We start from the raw sequence: 20,172 nt of genomic DNA on the forward strand, positions 1-20,172 counted from the left end.
GTCCCCAGGGAAAACCCACACAGACACGGGGAGAAGAAACAAGCTCCTGAAAGCCAGCAGAGGATTCAAACCCCGGTCCCAATTGCCAGCACTGTCAAAGACTGCTCTGCCAACCACTCTGCCCTTGTTCATTCGCCCCTTCCCATCCCTATTTTTCCTTCCTCCAGCTCTGCATTGACAGAGCGGTCAATTCTAACCCTTCCTCTCCTGTCCACATCCAGGTCCGTATCTGTTGGCCCGTGTGCTCCTCCGCCCTTCCATCCTCCCCCAGACTTTTTATTCAGGCCCCTGCCACCTTGAAGAAAGGCATCAGTGAAAACCTTTACCTCCAGTGGGCACTGGGAGACCTGCTGAGTTCCTCCAGCACTTTCCAGTGCGTCCCCATGACCTCTCCGGAGTGGCTCCGGAAATCTCCTGCAGCCGGATTGGCCGGGCTGAGGAGGGCGCCCTGCAACACCATGGGCTCACGTGGTTGCGTCCGTGAGTGGGAACGGGCGGCCACCCCCCCCCCCCCCCCTCCCGCGAGGCAGAACGGCGCCGCCCGGCCAACCTCTCAGCGCGGGCTTCCGGGAGCGCTCACCGGCTGCAGCGCGGCGTCCTTCTCTGAGCAGAGGCACCTTTCCGTTTGGATCTGGCGAAAGAGGCAAACGTCAACCAGAGGGGCCTTGAGGTTTGTCCCCGCGAAAGGGCAGGCGTCGTGTTTCCCTGCGAGGAGTGCGGTTGCCGTGGCGACCCGTGTCTGCGGCCATTTCACACTGGAGGAGAAAGAAAGCGGGTTCAGCTGAAGGAGGTATGTCATTCACGAACAGTTTCACTTTTCCCCTCCTGTTTATATTTCACCGCCTCTGTGCAATAGAGGATTTTTCTTTGGAATAACTGCCCCCCACCCCCAACTCACATCTCACCAATCACATCACTTATGGCAGAAGTGGAATGCGAGTGGGGGGGGGGGGCAAGTTCCAGCCGAAGGGTGGGGGGGGGGGGCAAGTTCCAGCCGAAGGGTGGGGGGGGGGGGCAAGTTCCAGCCGAAGGGTGGTGGTGGGGACAAGCTCCCCCTGCTGCCCAAATGCTCTTCATGGCATGAGACAAGCAAGTCCAACTCCTGGCCTTCAAGTGTGACAGAGGTCATGCCCAAGGACCTTCTCACTGACAGGGAGAGGGGGCAAAGGTGGGCCACTGGCGCCTTGAAACCAGTTGCTCTGGCCAGATGGGGCTTTTTAACCACTGATAGTAACTCAGCTAGGAAAGGGAAAGCTCTGATTTCAAACCTTGTGGCTTTTCCCACTCATGGTAAAGGCTTTGGAGTAAACCCCGAGGAAAAGTCAGGGGTCGGAGTCCCGAAAGTGGCTGACTACTGTACCAGCACCGGCATGGCAACTCCTGTGATGTTGCTAGCACCAAACTGTACCGACTTTGGTCGTTCCTTTGGACTTGTCATTAGTTTGGAGAGGGGAATCCCACTGCATGGGCCACAGATGGATCTCCATATCAGCGCCCAGGAGAGGCTACTCCAGCTTTGCTTTAGGTGCAGTCCCCAGGGTCGACCATGACCGACTGAGGCCACGCTCAAAATGTGTCGTGCCCACTGTTCTATCAACAAGGATCAAACTAAAGGCCAGAAGGAATTATGAGGGGCGTGAATGGAAACTGTACTGTATAGATCTGTTGAAGAGAAAAGTTATTTGTTTTACCAAGATAAGTGGCTCTCATCTTACATCGAGCTGCGTCAACCTGTGTTCAGATTGATAAAGATCAAAAAAATTTGTATTAACTGATATAAATGATAAAGACTTACAGTTAAAATTGGATAGATCTCAAAAATAATTTATTATGATTGCTTTTGCAGCACCAAAAAAATGCCTAGCGACAACTTGGAAAATGGAAACTTCTTTGAAAATACAGTGCTGGTATATAGAAATAGATAGCTGTATTCCATTAAAAAAAAACTACCTATAATTTAATAGATAATTTTGGACAATATAATATTATTCATCGTCAATAAATATTGGATAATAACCAGATGACAGCTTTTTTTGGGGGGCGAGGAGAGGGAGGAGGGATGGCGAGAAAATGGAAAATGTCACTATATATATGAATTTGTGTATGTAAAGCATATAATTTTGAATTATTGTGACTTACTAAATAAAACCGCTGTGTACTGATTGGTCATTTTACTATTGCTTGGAGAAGGGCAGAGAAAACTTTCTGTTTCAGCCATCGTAGTATCATTTAAAGAGGAAAGTCTGTAGATGTTGCGATTGTAGTGCAATGCACAAAAGTACTGGAGAAACTCAATAGGTCACACAGCATCTACAGGAGGTAGATCAATGTTTTGAACCTGATCCCTTCATTAGGGTATGAGCAACAAGCAGGCAGGTGCCTCAATAAAAATAAGCTGCATGACCTGATGAGTTTCTCCAGCACTTTTATTCAAGTCTATGGCACTACCTCCTTTGCCTAGGTGGGGGAGCTACTGAACTGTGGGATTTTTTTTTAAACCCATTTTTTTTTGTTGTCATGGTGCAACAAAATCAAATTGCTGCTTAGCTGGTTATAAACAGTCATTTCACAACAGCATCTGTGGAATCAGAGATAGTCATTGTTTTGAGTGGAAACCCTATTTTAGATGCTGCTTGACCGCTGTGTTCCTCCAGCAGATTTCTTTGTTCCAGTTTCCACCAACATCTGCAGTCTCCTGTATCTATTTGTCAAAATGTGTGACACTTTAAATCTGAGTTTCCTCCTTCGGGATGACTCTGTTTATGTTTCCTTCATTTATGATCCATAAGTAAGTGGATAATATTTAAGTCAATGAGTCAGTGGAAGATTTTTTAGTGATAAATAAGCACAAAAGTGCTGCATAAACTCAACAAGTAATGCAGTATCCATAGAAAGTAAAAGTCAATCAACATTTTGGGCCTGAGCCCACAGATAGATGTCTGAATATAAAGGTCAGGGAGGAGCACAGGCTAATAGATATGAGGTGATAGCCGGATACAGGTAGGAGGGGACGAAGGAAGCAGAATTTGCAAGGGTTATTTACTGCATTCAGTGCTCCTGGTTTGGCCTCCTCAACATTAGGGAGACTGGAGGCAGACTGGAAGATTGTTTCGTTGAGCACCTTCAATGCATCTGCTGCATCAGCATGGACATTCCAGTGATCAACCATTTTAATTCCTCACACCACTGACATACCAGCATGTCTGATAAAGGCATTGTGTACTGAGGCCACTCGTGTATTGGAGGAACAACACCTTGTATTCAGCTTTGCCAGTCTCCAACCAGACAGTATCAATATTGACTTCCCATTACCTCCCCAGACTCTCTCTTTCCCTATTCCTCTGTATCCTTTCCTCCAGCTATCCACAATCTTTCCTTATCAGAGAGATACCCTCCTTAACTATCTGCTCTCTCCTATCACTTCTCAGCTTCTTTCTTGTCTACCCTCCCACTTTTATTCATCTATTTCCTCTTGCCCGTTAGCTTGTGCTCCTCCTCTCTCTTTACCTCACCTTTTTATTCAGGTGTTTATGTCTCTACCCGAAGCTTTTTTGATCAATGGAGGAACTGCAGTGCTTGATGCCTTGTAAATGTTGCCACAACTGTGTACAGGAGTTGACAACTGTTGATTCTGGTTCCATAGTTTAGTCCTTTGGGTAATGTACTTTTAATCTACTGTTAAGAAAAGATTGCTTTGATTATATATTCTGTTTAATCATCACTCTAAAGTTATCCATTTCATAATCAGGTGCTGAATTTGTGAAGTCAATAAGAAAGGAAGGGAAAATATGATCAGTTCAAGATCTTCTGAGGGTTTTCGGCCATTAACTCCTACAGATGTGGTGAGATATATTTCTTCCTTTTCATTTCATTGCTTCAGAGGAAAAAAATGTTTCACAACTGTTTTATGTAACATGCAATTGCATAAATATAATATACTAGCCATTTGGATGTTGGATTTGATGTGTTCCGTAAGAAGTAAAGCAAATTAACAGATGAATTGTATTATGAAACCTTTCCTAAATAACTTGATCTCAAGTATTTAAATAAGTGTACTTCTCTCCCTAAGTGAGTTTTTCTTATAGTCACAGAAAATAATAAAATAATTGTAATATCTTTCAGAACAAGTGTACAACTGCAGGAACATCAAAGAATGGAAATTCTGTTACCATCTTACAGACAGACTCTCCTCGCACCTGTGATTTGAAGAACCTTCGAGCAAAACGTCTGGCTTACTTTGTAGACCGTAACCATTGCTACACAAATTCAACACTAGCTATTGGCAGTTTGGGTGATAGACAAGTTAACAATAATTACACAAATGGTGATCCACCAAGAGAAAATGTGCTTAATGTTGAGCAAAATATATCTTTAAAAGAAAAGAATCTTGATGTTAATGAACCAGTTCAACATACTCAAGTTAAAAATATACAGGGTATGCATTGTACAGATTTAGAAACAACATTGAAGATTTCTGAGAGTGCTGAGGAAGCTACTTGCCTGCCAAAGCCAGATTATAATTTCCTGGAGAATCCCACTATTTCAGAAATCGAGAAGCTCAGGCATATTCTATGCTGGGCTCAAAAAATCCTGAAAAAAAGTAAGGAGGTTTCAAATACCCAAGTATGTCAGAACACCACGGTAAATGAGACCAAATTAGCTGAAGAGCACATGAATCCTGACATTTCACAAACAACAACTTTTAATCGGCCTTCAAGTACCAATAAAAGTACCTGCAGTAGTCCTGTAGGTAGCAGATATGATTATACAAATTATTCAGCAGACAGTTCTTCTGGAAGCTGCAGTTCACTTGATTTATTAAGGTCAAATAGGACTTTATTTCAGACTTCTTCCCCTCTGAATGATGTGCAGGAACAATATACATCAACAAATACTGGCTATTCAAGCAAACATCACTTTGATTCTAATAATATTTTGCAAAGAGAATCTACTGGACAAGTCGATACATATAAAGTTTCAGGTAACAACTGGACATGTGAAAGTAAAATACTGGAGACCAAGTTGCCATCTGAAAATTCTGATTCTCTGATTGATAAAGTGAATGCACTCAAAAAGAATGATTATTTTTGGATTCCCCTTGAAGGTGGTTCAGATGATGAAAATATCATAGAAAATAGACAAATGAAGGAAGCATCTGTGGATCATTTTGTAAAAGATATAATTCCACATTTCTGTGATAGTACCAATCAATATCATAATAATGGAGAGCCAATCTTATCAGCCAGAACAGTAGTAATTAGAACATCCCCAACAACATGTCACAGTTCAGGAGGTGTGTTGGGAAACTCTGTTAATCTGCACAACACGACACAACACAACGTTAGGAGTGACTATCATTATAATAATAATAATGCGAATCCAGCTTTATCATCAAGAACAGTAACACTTAGAAGATCTCCTGCAACAAATTGTAACAGTTTAGGAAATGTTTTGGGAAATCCTGTTAATCTGCATTATGCTGTACCACATTGCAAATCAACTGTTTGCAATCAAGGAAAACATAATTATGCATGGGAAGACAAAAAAGTAGAGGAGTACTCAGGATGTTATGAGATTTCACAGGGAGACCCAAAAATTGCTTATATGCTCAGAGATTCATTGAGTCTGGAAAAAGATGGTTTTAATTTGAAATCTCCATTTGCTTTATCAGTTATTCCAATCCCCTGCAAAGGTATAACTGAAAGCTCAGATGAAACAACAGCAAATAAAAAAGGCAAAAGAACCAACCTAGTCAAAGGTTCCCAGGAAATACCAAATAGTGACCAAACCCTCAAAAAAAATAGAAACCTATGCAATGCAAATGAAAATTTCGTTTCATGTTCATCAATATCTCCGAAAGATTGTAGTGACATAATATTGGACAGCAGAGGAAGTGAAAATCTGCCAGCTTTGGACAATTACGTAGTAAAGAAACAAACAAACTGTAATAATGATGAAAAGGAAGCAAAGTACCAAATAACTGAGAGTAAGGCACAACATACCTTGAAATTGTCTTCCTTGCCTTTACAATCATCCTATGATTTCAATAATTCAAAAATATCCAGTTTGCAATTTAAAAAAGAGGAGTCTATAGAAAGAGAAAGAGACCATATCACAAAGGAATATCGTGGCTCTTTCCTCTATACAAGTAATCTGGTCAAACGTTGCCCCAAGTGCAAAAGTGACAACAATTCAACTGTCAACTGGTGCACAAAATGTGGATGTGTTCTGATTGGGATTGTGCCACAACATTGTGATGTCACCAGCAACGTTGATAGATGTGCATTCTCAAATCCAAGAGGTAGTTCTAATAAAGAAAAAATTGATATTTTGCCAACCATAGCAACAGATGGATTAAAGGAAGATTTTGAAATTGCAGAATCTAACAATTATGATTTTAAAGATTCTGAAGACAGCGCTTGTTTCCCTTCAGAGATGAAAGAACTTCAGTTAAGTGCGTATCAGAAATATCTTCTGTACATGGGCCACCTGGAAAAAATACGAGGCCAACATCAAACTCCAGAACACCTGCAGACAGATGCCCTTTTAGAAAAGGAAAGCACAAATCAAACCAAATCAAAAGATGAAAACCAAAACTTCTGTGGAGAATGTGAACCTGAAGATAGTAATATTGCCTCATTCAAATTATCAACACATTTCACTAACCAAACAGATAAAAAGCACATTGACTACGAACAAGATTCAGAAGATAACCCAATTCTCATACCAGAGATGGGAAAAATACCTTTGGCAGAAAATGTACAAGAAGCTTTAGAACTGCACTGTGGTATTCAGAAGAGAAATTACTTAAAGCAAAATAGCAATGTTGAAAAATCGAAAAATATTTTTCATGGAACTACTTTGAAACAAAACTTTGGAAATCAGAATTTTATTTCTTTGAAGCATGAGAATAATAAAGAAACTTTAAAAGGTAATTATTAAATAGTTAAAGATTCACTGTGCCCTTTTACCCTCTCTCCACCACATTTTGTATGGATATAATTTATGTAATCCTTACTTTGTTGTTCATTAAATTGAAATTGTCCCATAAAATTAATGGTTTTTAACATTGTAAGGAAATTTTTATCAAAAGACAATATAACAATTTACAGTACGGAATCAGGCCATATCAGTCCTTCTAGTCCGCACTGATTTACGTGAAACTACACTAGTTCCACCTACCCACTCCCATGCCCATAACCTTCCAACCCCCTCACATCCATGTACTCATCTAACCTCCTCTTAAATGACAGAATTGACCCTGCCACAATTACCTCTTCCAGTAGATCACTCCACTCAGCCACCACTCTCTGAGTGAAGAAGCATCCTCTTATATTACTCCTAAAATTTTGCCCCCAAGCCCTTAACTTATGAGCCCTTGCTCCTCTCTTCCCTACCCTCAGGGGAAAGAGCCTATTCACATCTACTCGATCTATTCCCTTCATAATTTTAAATACCTCTTTCAAATCCCCTCTCAACCTTCTACGCTCCAGTGAATAAAATCGCAGTCCACTCAATCTTTCTCCATATTCAAGATACTGCAATCCAGGCAACATTTTTGTAAACCTTCTTTGCACCCTCTCTACCTTATTTATATCCTTCCTATAAGTTGGAGACCAGAACTGCACACAATACTCCAAACTTGGCCTCACCAATGCCTTAAAGAGTCTCAACATCACCTCCCAGGTCCTATATTCTATGCTATGATTTATAAAGGCCAGCATGCCAAAAGCCTTCTTCACCACCCTATCTACATGGGAATCCACCTTCAAGGAATGCTGAATCATTATTCCAAGATCCCTCTGTTCCTCAGCATTCCTCAATGCCCTCCCCTTCACTGCTTATGTCCTATTTTGGCTATTCTTCCCATAATGAAGCACTTCACACTTATCTACATTAAACTCCATCTGCCACCTTTCAGCCCACCTTTCCGAACAGTACAAATCCTTCTGTCATCCCTGTAAACCCTCCTCACTATCCACAACTTCCCCTATTTTTGTATTGTCCGCATATTTACTCACCCAATTTATCACCCAGACATCCAAATCATCAATATAAATGACGAACAACAAAGGAAAGAGCCTATTCACATCTACTCGATCTATTCCCTTCATAATTTTAAATACCTCTTTCAAATCCCCTCTCAACCTTCTACGCTCCAGTGAATAAAATCGCAGTCCACTCAATCTTTCTCCATATTCAAGATACTGCAATCTTGACAGACAGTTGTCTACCATGACTCTCTGGTGCCTATCTTCCAGCCACCTTTGAACCCATCTGACTATCTCCATATTAATCCCTAGAGACTTAACCTTCTTTACTAACCTATAATAGATATGGTGCTAGCAAACCATGCCATTGGAACATGTATTAACTTCAAAACATATTCAGTCTTTGAATTGGAGAGAATTTGTATTTTAAGTAAACACCTTTCTTTATTCATTAATCATTAATCAGAAAATCAGGTGTTCAAATTAAATCTTTTCATGTCCTTGGGATGTCTAAGGCACTTTGCCAAAAAAATGCTTGTGTAGCATGGTAATTGTTACTATGTACACAGAGCATATTCTCATGAACAACAAATTCATGAATGATCAAATACCCAATGATGTTAGTTTCCACAATTATTTTAAATCTATTAGAACACAAGTTAGGCTCTTTTGTGTATAGGGTGTAATGATTTTATTTTACTCTAAATACCATGAATTGTTTGAAGTACTGGAAACGATGTCATAATTTATTTCCTACGTGGCATCACAAAAATGCAGTTAGCTTTCTTGTGCTGCAAAAATTATCAGTAGGAAATTTTGATTTTATGCGCAGGGGTACGATAATTGAAATAAATCATCAGGAGTCTCTGTGGCATGTAAAATCCTTTTGTTGTGTCATGGAATTAACACACATGACCCACCCATTCCGCTTCATTTGTGTGAAAATATCTCACGTTTTGATATCATGGTTATATAGTCGGAAGCATTTTTTCCTTGAGAACATAAAATGCCAACAAATTGAGTACATTCCCCATCCTACCCAGGTAACGTTAGAGATTTTAATTTCATAACATAAGACCACATTTAAACTATTAGTTTTGGAGGTAAGAATTCTATTAATAGTTTGTATTAATATGTTAAAATAAGTTATTGAACGGAATAAAATCTTTACACACAATATTTGGTCTTGTCATATTTTTTTAATCAGCCATTTTTTTCAAAGTTTCATCTCTGATCTTATTTGTTCATTTAAGTTAATACTGTAACATGACTCTACTGTTGAAAACCCATCCAAGTATTTGGTAGCTGTAGCTATTTCATTACAGTTCTACAAGCATTACACATCTCATTCCATATTAATTTAAGACCTTCCAAAGCACTGATGCTTATTTCCTAACTTCGTGTCCCTGTACTCACTTTCATCGGTTTCCAATCTGATTTTAAGTATTTGATTTAAAACACTCCACCATTGGTGGCCTTGTCGAAAGCCCAGGAGTTCTCCTGCAAAATTGGTCTACTGTTCGAACTTTCTTCTTGCGCTAATATGAGATTATGAGATTCAATATTAAATTTTACTTCAGTAGCATTTCTGTAAATCACCTTAGGATTTTTTTATTATGTAATACAGGTTATTACTTAAGCATTTGGTTTAGAAGACCAAAGTATTTCTTAAGACAGGTCTTCTGATTATGATGCACTTTTCAATAAGTTGGAAAATTTCAAATATTGAAATTTTATGATGATTGAAATGCAGAGGCATTGTAATGTATCAGCCATCTTATTCACAGGAATGCCTAACAATAATACTAAAGTTAACATAACTTTGGCTAAATCTTCTGTGGAATAGCAAACCACCCAAACTTGTTAATTATTAGTTACGGGTTTGCAGTTTTTTAAAACAAGCATTAAAAACGGGGATACTTTAAAAACATGCAAATACATCGAAAATAAATTTGATAAAATGAAATGAACTACCTCCTATCCAATAGACGCCCATTTCTTCCCATTTTTTTTCATCGGAACAACTCTACTTGGACCAGGTCAATAAATCTACTGCAACAACTTGTATATCCAGAGGATGACATGTAACTGGAGCATGAGTTGGGACCTCAGATTACACTTGGGATTGTCAAGTTTTTCCTCAGTTAAGTTCGTAAAAACCAATAGGTCTGAGAAAATTCCTTTGGACAATATTTTTTATTAACACATAGTGGTCAGGCTATCAGGGGAATTGAACCTTTTAAATTTACTTTGAAAGACAGTACCTGAAGATGCTAAACAACTAATTTCTGGAATGGGATTTAAATGTAAAAAGGCATTAATTGAAGCAATTTTGGACTTTAGAAATATGTAGATTATATGAAGCTGACACAAAGGATAAGGAATACTGCTATTCTGAGGACTCCAGATAATTTCAGTTTAATTTCAAAATATAAAAATGCTCCTTTAGTTAATGCCTTTTAATAGTCATAATTTAATTTGAAATGAACATGGTGCCAGAACACACAGCAATCTCAAATGAGTTATGAATACAAATATCTCAAAGAGTGATAATGAATCTTGAAGTTGACAGGGATATCTGTAGATCTAATGTAAACAAACAAACTCCATAAAATGTGTTGTTTACTCTTGCTGCTAGAATCAGGGAAATATGTTTGATAGGAGGTTACTGATCTAACCATGGCCAATAAATTTACAATTGTAGATTTTTAAAAAATCACACTCTCCTCTGGAGTGGAAATTAGGGGATTTGGTGAGCTGTATTTAAAATTTTTTTTTGCCGGGTCTTAAACTGAATTTGGTAGGCCAAATAACCATATTTTTTCCCAAAGTTCTTTGTGTTTTATAAACATTGCAGGTAAAAAATATATTTTTGAGGCATTGTAATTCATTGTTAGTAAGCTGTCGAACAATGCTAGAATCCTAAAATAGTATTTTGTTTTCAAGTTGCAGAAAAAAAACCCAGGAGAAAAAATGATATCCAGTCAAGCATTAATCAACACCAAAGGTGTTGGGAGAAGTCTAGTATTGCAGGGTTATCCTACACCCGTGGAGGGATAAAGACAAGGTATAGAGCTCTGCTGCAATGACTTGTACTAACTTGCAATAGTTTAATTTCTTCCGTAATTTTATTCCCTTTTGTGACACAAGCATTCTATGTTCAGGCCCTCTATTATGTAACACCCAACCACTTTTCTTTTCTTCAAGTGCAAATGTTAGTTGTGCTGGAATGGCAAGTTAATTTATCATGGCCAACATCTAACCTAGATCAAGTGTGCTCTTTTTTTTAACCTAATCCATTGCTACAGCGACTTTCCAGCAAGAGGTACTGAATTGCAGTCAGAAGTGGAATCCTTGCTCCTCTCTTTCTTAGTTTTGGAATGGTGAGGTGAAATGCTGTCAAAAAATATCTAACTGGCATTAATCAGCAAATGAGCTTAGTACCTTCTTTGGTTCAGTTCTACACATGCATTTAAACCCCAAGCCAAGGCAGCAATTATGTGATTTTCACCACCTACTTATTTAAAACCTGTAAAAATTGACTAAGTTGTGAGATGTTCACATTTTCTATTGCTCGCTTGCTTGATCTTTAATGTGGATCTGAAGGGGTTTGAACTATATGCTAAAGAATTAGGAGCTGATTCTGCTACAGGATGCTCCAGCGAGACTGCAGTATAAGTTGGAATTTCAGGAGTTGATGGTTGCAAGTGATAAATGCTAAATGATTGTTTGTTTTTGTGCTTTGTGGCAGGTTAAACAAAACTCTGACTGTAATGAACTCTAGTGTTTCTAACTTCATAAATGTGTGGAAAAATGCCTCTGCTTTTTTGTCCACGGCTTTGTAGCAATTTAGTTTGTAAATTTGCCTCCTCTACTCCTAAATTTTTTTTAGAGCTCTGGCTTCAGATTTATCAATGAGCACCATCTGCTGGATAGAAGAGATAAATCGAGAAAACTCAACTGAACTGATTTCTTTTACTTCTCTGCATCAGTATTGAATGCATTGGTCAGTTTAATTCATTCATTTGCACATTAAGCAACATGCAACAATGAGTCAAATTCACCTGATTTTATCCCGTGTATTTTTTTGGCTACTTCGTGTATAGGAATTATAGGAGGGGATTGCTGTAAGTTGGTGTCTATTTGGAATGAACATCTAATTGAAATAATTTATATTATTTAGAGTAAATTTCAAGTGGGTGAAATAAGTAATTCCATATGCAGTATTCAAGCCAACCTTGTCTCTAGCCCAACCTAATACTTCAACTGATTATCCAAACTCTTCCACAACCAATTATACTCTGTCTCTAGAAACTGAACATCCATCACTTGACAACATTACATACTTGCTTTTATATTCTGGCCCTCTTAAAATAAACATTGCATTTGCCTTCCCTACTGTCAACTCAACCTGCAAGTTAACCTTTCTGGAATTGTGCATCAGGACTTCTAAGTCCCTTTGGACCTCTGCTTTCTGAATCCTCTCCCCATTTAGAAATATTCTTTGCCTTTATTATTTTTCAACCAAGTACATCACCATATGCTGTATTCCATCTGCAACTTATTTGCCTATTCTTCCAACCAGTACCAGTCCCTTTGCAGACTCTCTGCTTCCTTAACACTCCCTGTCCTCCATCCATCTTTTGTATCATCTGCAAACTTAGCTTCAAAGCCATAAGTTCTAGCATCCAGATCATTAAAAATAATGTGGAAATGAGCAGATCCAACACTAACCCCCATGGAACATGACTAATTACCAGCAACCTAGTACATTTCCTGTAATATCATAGACTCCTATCTTGTTTCACAAACTCGTATGTGGCAACTTTACAAAGGCCCAGTGAAACTTTAAGTAAACAACATCCACTGACTCTCCTTTGTCAGTCCTTTTTGTTACTTCCTCAAAGAATTCCAACATGTTTGTCATCAAGATCTCTTAAGGGAACAATGCTTTCTTCAGCCTATTTTATTCCACATTAATAATAGACTCTAAAATTATGGTGGAGAAATTTTGGAGAGGCAGGATGGTGGGATGGAATTAAATTAAAATTAAAATTAATTGATGTTTCATAGATTTACTTTTGACTTTGCTTAATCCTCTAAGCTCCCCATCTTTTGTAACCAGTCATGCTTCTATTTTAAAACATAAAATATAGAGCAATACAGCAGAAGGACAGGCCATTTGGCCCTAAATGTCTGTACTGACATGATTTCATTCTAAACTAATACCATCTTTTTGCACCATATCAGTCTGTATCACTCTCTTCAGTCTATTCATATGTTTGTCTAAGTGCCTTTTAACCATTGCTTCACTCTGCTTTGATCATCCCTATTGGCAGTGTATTCCATGCCCTTACTATTCCCCGTGTAAACAAAGTCTTGCAACTCTCCTCTATACTTTCCTCTAATATTTGCAGAGCTTCTTCTGCAGTGATTGACCTTACTGATATTTCCAGTAATAGAGTATTTGTCTATATTTGCACAATGAACAAGCACAGTCCAGCTATTATTTTCTATATGTGGCAGATTCAAAGTCTCATGGCCCTGTTGAGCTAATTACAACCAAATCTGAAGTAGAATGGCCATAAGACAGAAGCAGAAATAGGCTATTCAGGTCATCATGTCTGCTGATCCATTTTCCTGCTCATCCCCATTGCCCAACCTTCTCCCCATAATCTTTGGTACCTTGGTTAATCAAGAACCTTTCAATCTCTGTCTTAAATACATCCCATGACTTGGCCTCCACAACTGCCTGTGGCAACAAGTTCCACAGATTGACCTGTTACACGATTAATAACCACAAGCAGACACAAAGCACGTGGTCAAAGGCTTTAATGTCCTGAAACATCCAGCATGTAACTACATGCTTCTAGCCTGGATCCAGGGTTGGTTTGGAGGGAGGAGATTAAGGCTCTCAACCTTTTCTGAGAAACTACAGGAAGGAGTTACCAGGTTGGCGGCGGGCCAGCCTGAGCAGTCAAGTGAGGTTCCCACCTACATTACTGTGTTCCTCCACATTCACCCCTTCCTTTTGGATAAAGTCCTGCAGGTTGAAGTGGGACAGTGTACATTATCTCCGGTCATGCAGTCTATGCCAGTCCATAGATTCAACCGGTCTGGTGGCTTTATCTGCTGTGCTATCACTGCAGCATTGGTGGTGTTTCATTGGCTCCTGTGGTGCGGCGACTCGTCTGGTGGGCTGAGTGTCCGGGGGCTGAACTGTGGCAGTGTGAACCAGTTCTGATGTGAGTGGGAATGTCGGTTGTTCCGTTGGCGGGTGTTGGGGGCGGGGACTTTGGGGAGTTGTGGTGGTGGTGGTAAGATATCATTTACCTGGATAATACCTGGGACCAGCTAGTTGCCGATGAGGGCTTCTGGGTGCATCTCCCTGCTGGAGCCCCTGCTGGAACAAAACCTGGACTGACACTGTGTCTTCCCACCTGTCTGGGTGCTGTATGTGGGCATACTGGGGGTTGGTATGCAAGGGGTGCACTTCCTCAACAAGCAGGTCTGCCTTGTGAGTCCTAACATGTCTGCGGATAAGCACCGGCTCAGGGGGTCGTCAGCTAGACAGGCAACGTGGTTCCTGATGCCGACCTCCTAGGGAAGGAGAACAATTTCTCATGTGGGGTGGCATACTTGGCCGTACATAATAGGGACCTGGTGGCATGTAGCATTTCTGGGATGACATCTTGCCACTGGCAGATGGACATTCCTTTTTACTTGATGGCCAAGAGGATTGCCCTCCAGATAGTGTCGTTCTCCCTTTCCATCTGCCTGTTTCCACAGGGGTTGTAGCTGGTGATTCTGCTCGTTGCTATAGCTTTGGACAGGGTACTGATGCAACTCCTCAGTCATAAATGAGGACCCCCGGTCACTGTGAATGTAACTGTGATATCCGAACAAGGTGAAGAGGTTGCAGAGGACTTTAATGACTGCGGGCGTGGTCATATCTGGGCAGGGGATTGCAAATGGTGGTGTGGTTTTTTGATGTCCAAAAATGAGAATTCTTCAGAAAAGTTTAAGCCTTTATTTGCAAACAAAAGCTGAGACAAATCAAATGCCTGTTGCTATGAGACACTGCCCTTTTTTGAACAGATTTTCAGTTACTTATCAATGTTCAACTTTGATTGATGTTTTGTACCAATTAGCTCATCCTGGGTTCATTTCTCGGTCATGGTATTCTTATCACTTATCTTTGCGAACACTTATCCTCTTGTAACTGGCCTGTTTCATAATAAATCACTCGTCACTATGGTTATCCTGTCTAACTTCTCCAATCTAATCTCCTGTTACTCCCCCGATCTCATCCTGTTTGAATGATTATTCTCCGGTGTCTGTAACCACTATTATTTTCTTAGATTTGAATGTATGACCTTGATGTTTTCTCTTTGGACTTGTGTTTTAAAGTTAGCAGGCTTTGGAGTCAGCAAATTCTACACATACTATAATCAAGCAACATTTCTACACACTATGGCTGTTACTTAATTTCATGAATATTTTCCATAAACAGTGTGTAGTTGAAGTACTTAGTAAATTGTTACATAGTAATGGATTAATGAATACATTAGGAATAGTACATAGATATATTTTCCATAATGGGAAGTGGGAGTACTCGTCCACGATATTAAGTAAGTACACATTCCTGTTTGTGGACAGGAGGGAGCCCTTTAAGTTCATATTGAGCCGTTCAAAGGGGCGAGTGGGCTTGATCAGCTGAGCTTTCTCCAGCTGGTCGAAGTGGACCTTGCACTATGCACAGACCGAGCAGTTTCAGATCAGCTCCCTGATCTCCTCCACCACATGGGGGAGGTTGCGGGGTCTCACGAAGTGGTAGAGCCTGGTGACCCCAGGGTGGCAAAGACTATCGTGGAGGGCACTCTCTTGCTCAGATTCCTCTATAAAGAGCATCGGGTGGCTCATTGAATTTCCCCGGCAGTTTATTGTTAAGCATAAAATCAAAGGCTCTCTCGTTCCTCAGCAGGGTGAAAGGTCTGCCAGCCAAATAGTGCCTCCAGTGGTGCACAGCCTCCACTATAGCCAGGTGCCTCCTTCTCAATGGCCAAGTGCTGGAGTTTGGGGCCCTGGAGGGTGTGGGAAAATAATGCTATGAGCCTGATTTGGAAAGGGATGGTTTCATCAGTGATGTGTATGGCTGCCTTGGCGATCTCTCCCTTAATGCCCTCAAATGCCTCGTGGGCCTCTACTGATGGAGGAAAGGTAGTTGTTTTCACCAGAGGGTGAGCTTTGTCCACGTAGTTGGGGATCCACTGCATGTGGTATGAGAAGAACCCCAGGCATCTTTTTAAAGCCTTGGGGTTCTGGGGCAGTGGGAGTTCCTCCAGGGGGTGCATGCACTTGGGGTTGGGAGCAATGACAGCATGCTCCACCACATACCCCAATATTGCCAACCACATGGTACTGAACTCACACTTCTTCTGATTGTATGTTAAGTTCAGGGTTCTTGTTGGAAACTTTTGCAGGTTTTTATCGTGTTCCTCTTGGGTACGGCCACAGATGGTGACATTATCCAAAAAGGGATACATGGATTTTAATTTATTGTTGTCCACCATGAGGTTCATTTCCCTTTGGAATACTGACACTCAGGTTGTGAAGCCAAATGGGACCCACAGAAAGTGTTAGAGGCAGCCGTTTGCCTCAAACAATGTGTATGGACGGTCCTCCGGGCAAATTGGGATCTGGCGGTATGCCGACTTGAGGTCTATGGTGGAGGAGACCCAGAATTGGGCAATGTCATTCACCATGTCGGCTAGGCTGGGGAGGGGGGTAGACATCCAATAAGGTGTGATGACCATCTGGTGCTTCTCTCAACTTTTAACCACACCACTTGTGCCCTCCAGGGGCTGTTACTGGGTTCTGTGGTACCCTCCACAAGTTGCTGCCCCACTTCGGATTTTATCAACTCCCTGACCCCGGAGCTGTATCTTCTGCTTTTCGAGGGGGGTAAGGTTCTGGAAGGGGGGTGGGGTGGCGCAAAGGGCAGGAGGATGACCAGCCTGCAGGTCAGTTGCCCAAGAAGGCGTTCTGGTGTGTGATTGGCCACATTCAGAAGGGAGGGTGGGCCCTCCAGGAATTGGTTATTTCTGACCATGATTGGGGGGGTGGGACCAGTCAAACTGCATCAGCACGCTCATAAACTGACACTGGAAATCTAGCCCCACTATGACTGGCACACAGATATGGGGCATTACTAGCAGTTTGAAGCTTTTACATTTTGTGCCCTTAATGGTTAGGGTCACGGTGCAGCACCTGCAAATTTCTGTAGAACGGGACTTGGATGCTAATGCTACCCTACATTTGGCAGGGGACACTCCAAAGGAATATTGTTGCACTGTGCCGGGTGTATAAAGCTCTCAGAACTCCCTGTGTCGAATAGGCATCTGCGGTGTGACCTTTTATCTTGATGTCCCTCATTGATCATGCCAGTTGGTTTGGCCTGTCCTAGTCTAGCACGATGAAAGCTAGTGTCAACTCATCGGAGTCACTGCTGCTGTAACATAGGGATGGTTTCCTCCAAGATGGCGGCCATGGGGATCTCGAAGATGGCCACCCTCATGAATTGCACACAGTGTGGTGCAGAAGAGATGCCGGATGTGACATCATCCTGGGTCGACGGTCTCCCATTCCTGTCATTTGGTTCTCGGCTACCAGAAGTGACGCTGGAAGAAGGTCGAGCCCAGATAGCGATGTGGGTCGCGGCCCATACATGGCACTGCTGGAAGGGGGTTTAGAGTGACATACCTAAGCATAATGCCCCTTCATCTGGCAGTTCGAATAGGTTGTGCTATGGGCTGGGTAGTATTTTTTCGGGTGTTGGTTTGGCCGCAGTAATTGCACTTTGTGTGCTCAGTGGTTGCAACGACAGTCAGAGTCCCCCGAATCCCAATATAGCAGCACCTGTGCTCTTCATCTGGCAGCTGCATGGTTTGCTGAATAGGCCTTGCATTTTTTTGGGCTGTTTCTAACAATCAAACTAGCTGAAGGGTCCAATCGCCCTTCTCCAGGAGTCGCTTACGGATGTGGTTGGAACGGAAACCAGCCACTAACCCGTCACTGATGAGTTATTCTTGGTAGACTGCGACCATTATATCTTTGAATCCATTGGCTTGCTCCAGCTCTCTCATGGCTCTCACAAAGTCATCGACAGACTCACCAGGATTCTGGTATAGGGTGCCCAATAAAGAGCGGCCATACATCGAGTTTATAGGGGCCCCATATTGCTGTTGCAGGAGGGCCATTGTGCTGTCATATTTCTCACAGCCCTGTATTATTTGGTAGGCTCGGTTGCCCAGTGATGAAAAAAGCAAATCATACTTATCGCCATCGGCTGAGGTCTCGTGGTGCCTCATGAAGGCCTTCAGACAATGTAGGCACCTATCAAATTTAATGGAGACCTCTGGTTCCTTGGGATTGGTCTCCAGCTTCTCCACCCGTGTCGACTTGTCCATGGCAAAGTATTCAGGACAGTAAATTGTAGCATGATCAATAACCACAAGCAGACATGAAGCTTTAATGTTCTGAAACATCCAGCACATAACTACATGCTTCTGGCTCAGATCCAAGGCTGGTATCGTGGGAGGAGACTAGTGGGTCTCAGCCTTTATTGGGAAATTATGGGGAGGAGTTCCCAGGTTGGAGGCGGGCCAGCCTGAGGAGCCTAGTGAGGTCCCCACCTGCATTAATGTGTTCCACCACATGACCACCCTGTGGGCTGAAGAAATTCCCACTTTTTGCTGTTCTTTACAGATGCCCTTCAACCCTGAAGTTATGCCCTCTTGTCCTAGACTCTCCCATCATGCCTTTCAATATTTGCAATGTTACAATGAGATACCCCCCTCATTCTTCTAACTTCCAAGAAATACAAGCCAAAGACCTGTCAAATGCTCCTCATATGATAACCCTTTCATAACAGGAATCATCCTGGTGAACTTCTTTTGAACCCTTTCCAACTTTAGCACATCCTTTCTTAAATGAGGATTCCAAAATTGCTCACAATATTCCAAGTGAGGTCTCACCAGTACCTGATAAAGCCTCAACATCACATCCCTGCTCTTATATTCTATTCCTCTTGAAATGAATGCCAACATTGCATTTGCCTTCATCACCACCATCTCAACATCCAAGTTTATCTTCAGTGCTAGGATTCTCAGGTCCCTTTGCTTCTGGGTATTTTCAATTTACAGTCCTTCAGAATCTATTGATTCCTGAAAGATCATTACCAATACCTCCACAATCTCTATCACTACCTCTTTTCGTACCCATGCATGCAATCCATTTTGTCTGGGAGACTTATCCACCCTGAGACCATTCAATTTTCTGAGCACCTTCTTCCTTGAAATAATAACTGGATTCACTTCCCTGATGCCCTTCAACTGGTAATGTCTTCCACAGTGAAGATTGATGTAAAATACTCCATCTCCTTGTTTTTCATTATTATTTCTCCAGTGCCATTTTCTAGTGGTTCTATATCTACTCTCACCTTTCTTTTATTATCTATATACTTGAAGAAACTTTTTGTTACCTCTGTGATATTATTTGCTAACCTACTTTCACAATCATCTTTTCTTTCCTTATGTTTTTTAGTTACCTTCTGTAAGTTTTTAAAAACTTTTCAATCCTCCATCTTCCCACTAATGTTTGCCCTCTCTTTTGCTTTCACATTGGCTTTGACTTGCCTTGTCAGCCACAGTGATGAGATTTTTCCATTCAGATATTTCCTCTGGTATGGTTCATGTCCTTAAAGATGATCCCAAACATAATTGTTTGTAATAACTTGGAACATGTGCAAATTAATTGACCAGTCCTACAAATGTTTGAAATAATTAATTGTGAAGAGAACATAGGTGTCACTTATGCAATTTATTTCCAGGTTAAAACTCGCGTACTTACAGAAGTATAAAGCTTTGAAGTAAACTAAGCATCAAGGACTTGCTTTTAATTGGGTGAGGCAGTGTAGTGAAATGCAGTTAATTTAAAATAAAATTTAATGCTATGTTTTCCCTTGCCTTATAATAGTTTGTTTTTACAATGATTTTTCCGAGCTAAAATATTGGTGACTTATCCGTTTACAAAAATATAATTGCAGTGAAAATTTAAAAAATAGCTCAACTAAAGCTCACTTTGAGATTAGCATTTACTACTATTTAATTTCTTTAAAAAA

General features: G+C 41.0%; 1 protein-coding gene and 1 long non-coding RNA gene across 5 annotated transcripts in view; one reads left to right on the forward strand and one right to left on the reverse strand.

Moving 5' to 3' along the window:
- The window catches only part of LOC138759704 (uncharacterized), a 104,207-nt gene extending 100,538 nt beyond the window's left edge, over positions 1-3,669 (reverse strand). For all 3 annotated transcript variants that reach the window (XR_011355047.1, XR_011355045.1, XR_011355043.1), the window contains exons 1-2: positions 3,513-3,669; positions 581-755 (exon numbers count right to left, since the gene is read on the reverse strand). This is a non-coding gene — a long non-coding RNA (uncharacterized lncRNA). The remainder of the gene's footprint in view (positions 1-580; positions 756-3,512) is intronic.
- LOC138759605 (uncharacterized) overlaps positions 528-20,172 on the forward strand; it is a 75,409-nt gene continuing 55,764 nt past the window's right edge. Inside the window, exons 1-5 of one of the 2 annotated variants that reach the window (XM_069930333.1) lie at positions 528-790; positions 1,847-1,907; positions 3,749-3,842; positions 4,123-6,931; positions 10,938-11,058. In XM_069930333.1, coding sequence (XP_069786434.1) covers positions 3,789-3,842; positions 4,123-6,931; positions 10,938-11,058 — 2,984 coding nt within the window. In that variant the 5' untranslated portion in view covers positions 528-790; positions 1,847-1,907; positions 3,749-3,788. The remainder of the gene's footprint in view (positions 791-1,846; positions 1,908-3,748; positions 3,843-4,122; positions 6,932-10,937; positions 11,059-20,172) is intronic. The other variant, XM_069930328.1, reaches the window with a different exon arrangement.

Source organism: Narcine bancroftii, chromosome 1, assembly GCF_036971445.1.
Source record: "Narcine bancroftii isolate sNarBan1 chromosome 1, sNarBan1.hap1, whole genome shotgun sequence".
Taxonomy (NCBI): Eukaryota; Metazoa; Chordata; class Chondrichthyes; order Torpediniformes; family Narcinidae; genus Narcine; species Narcine bancroftii.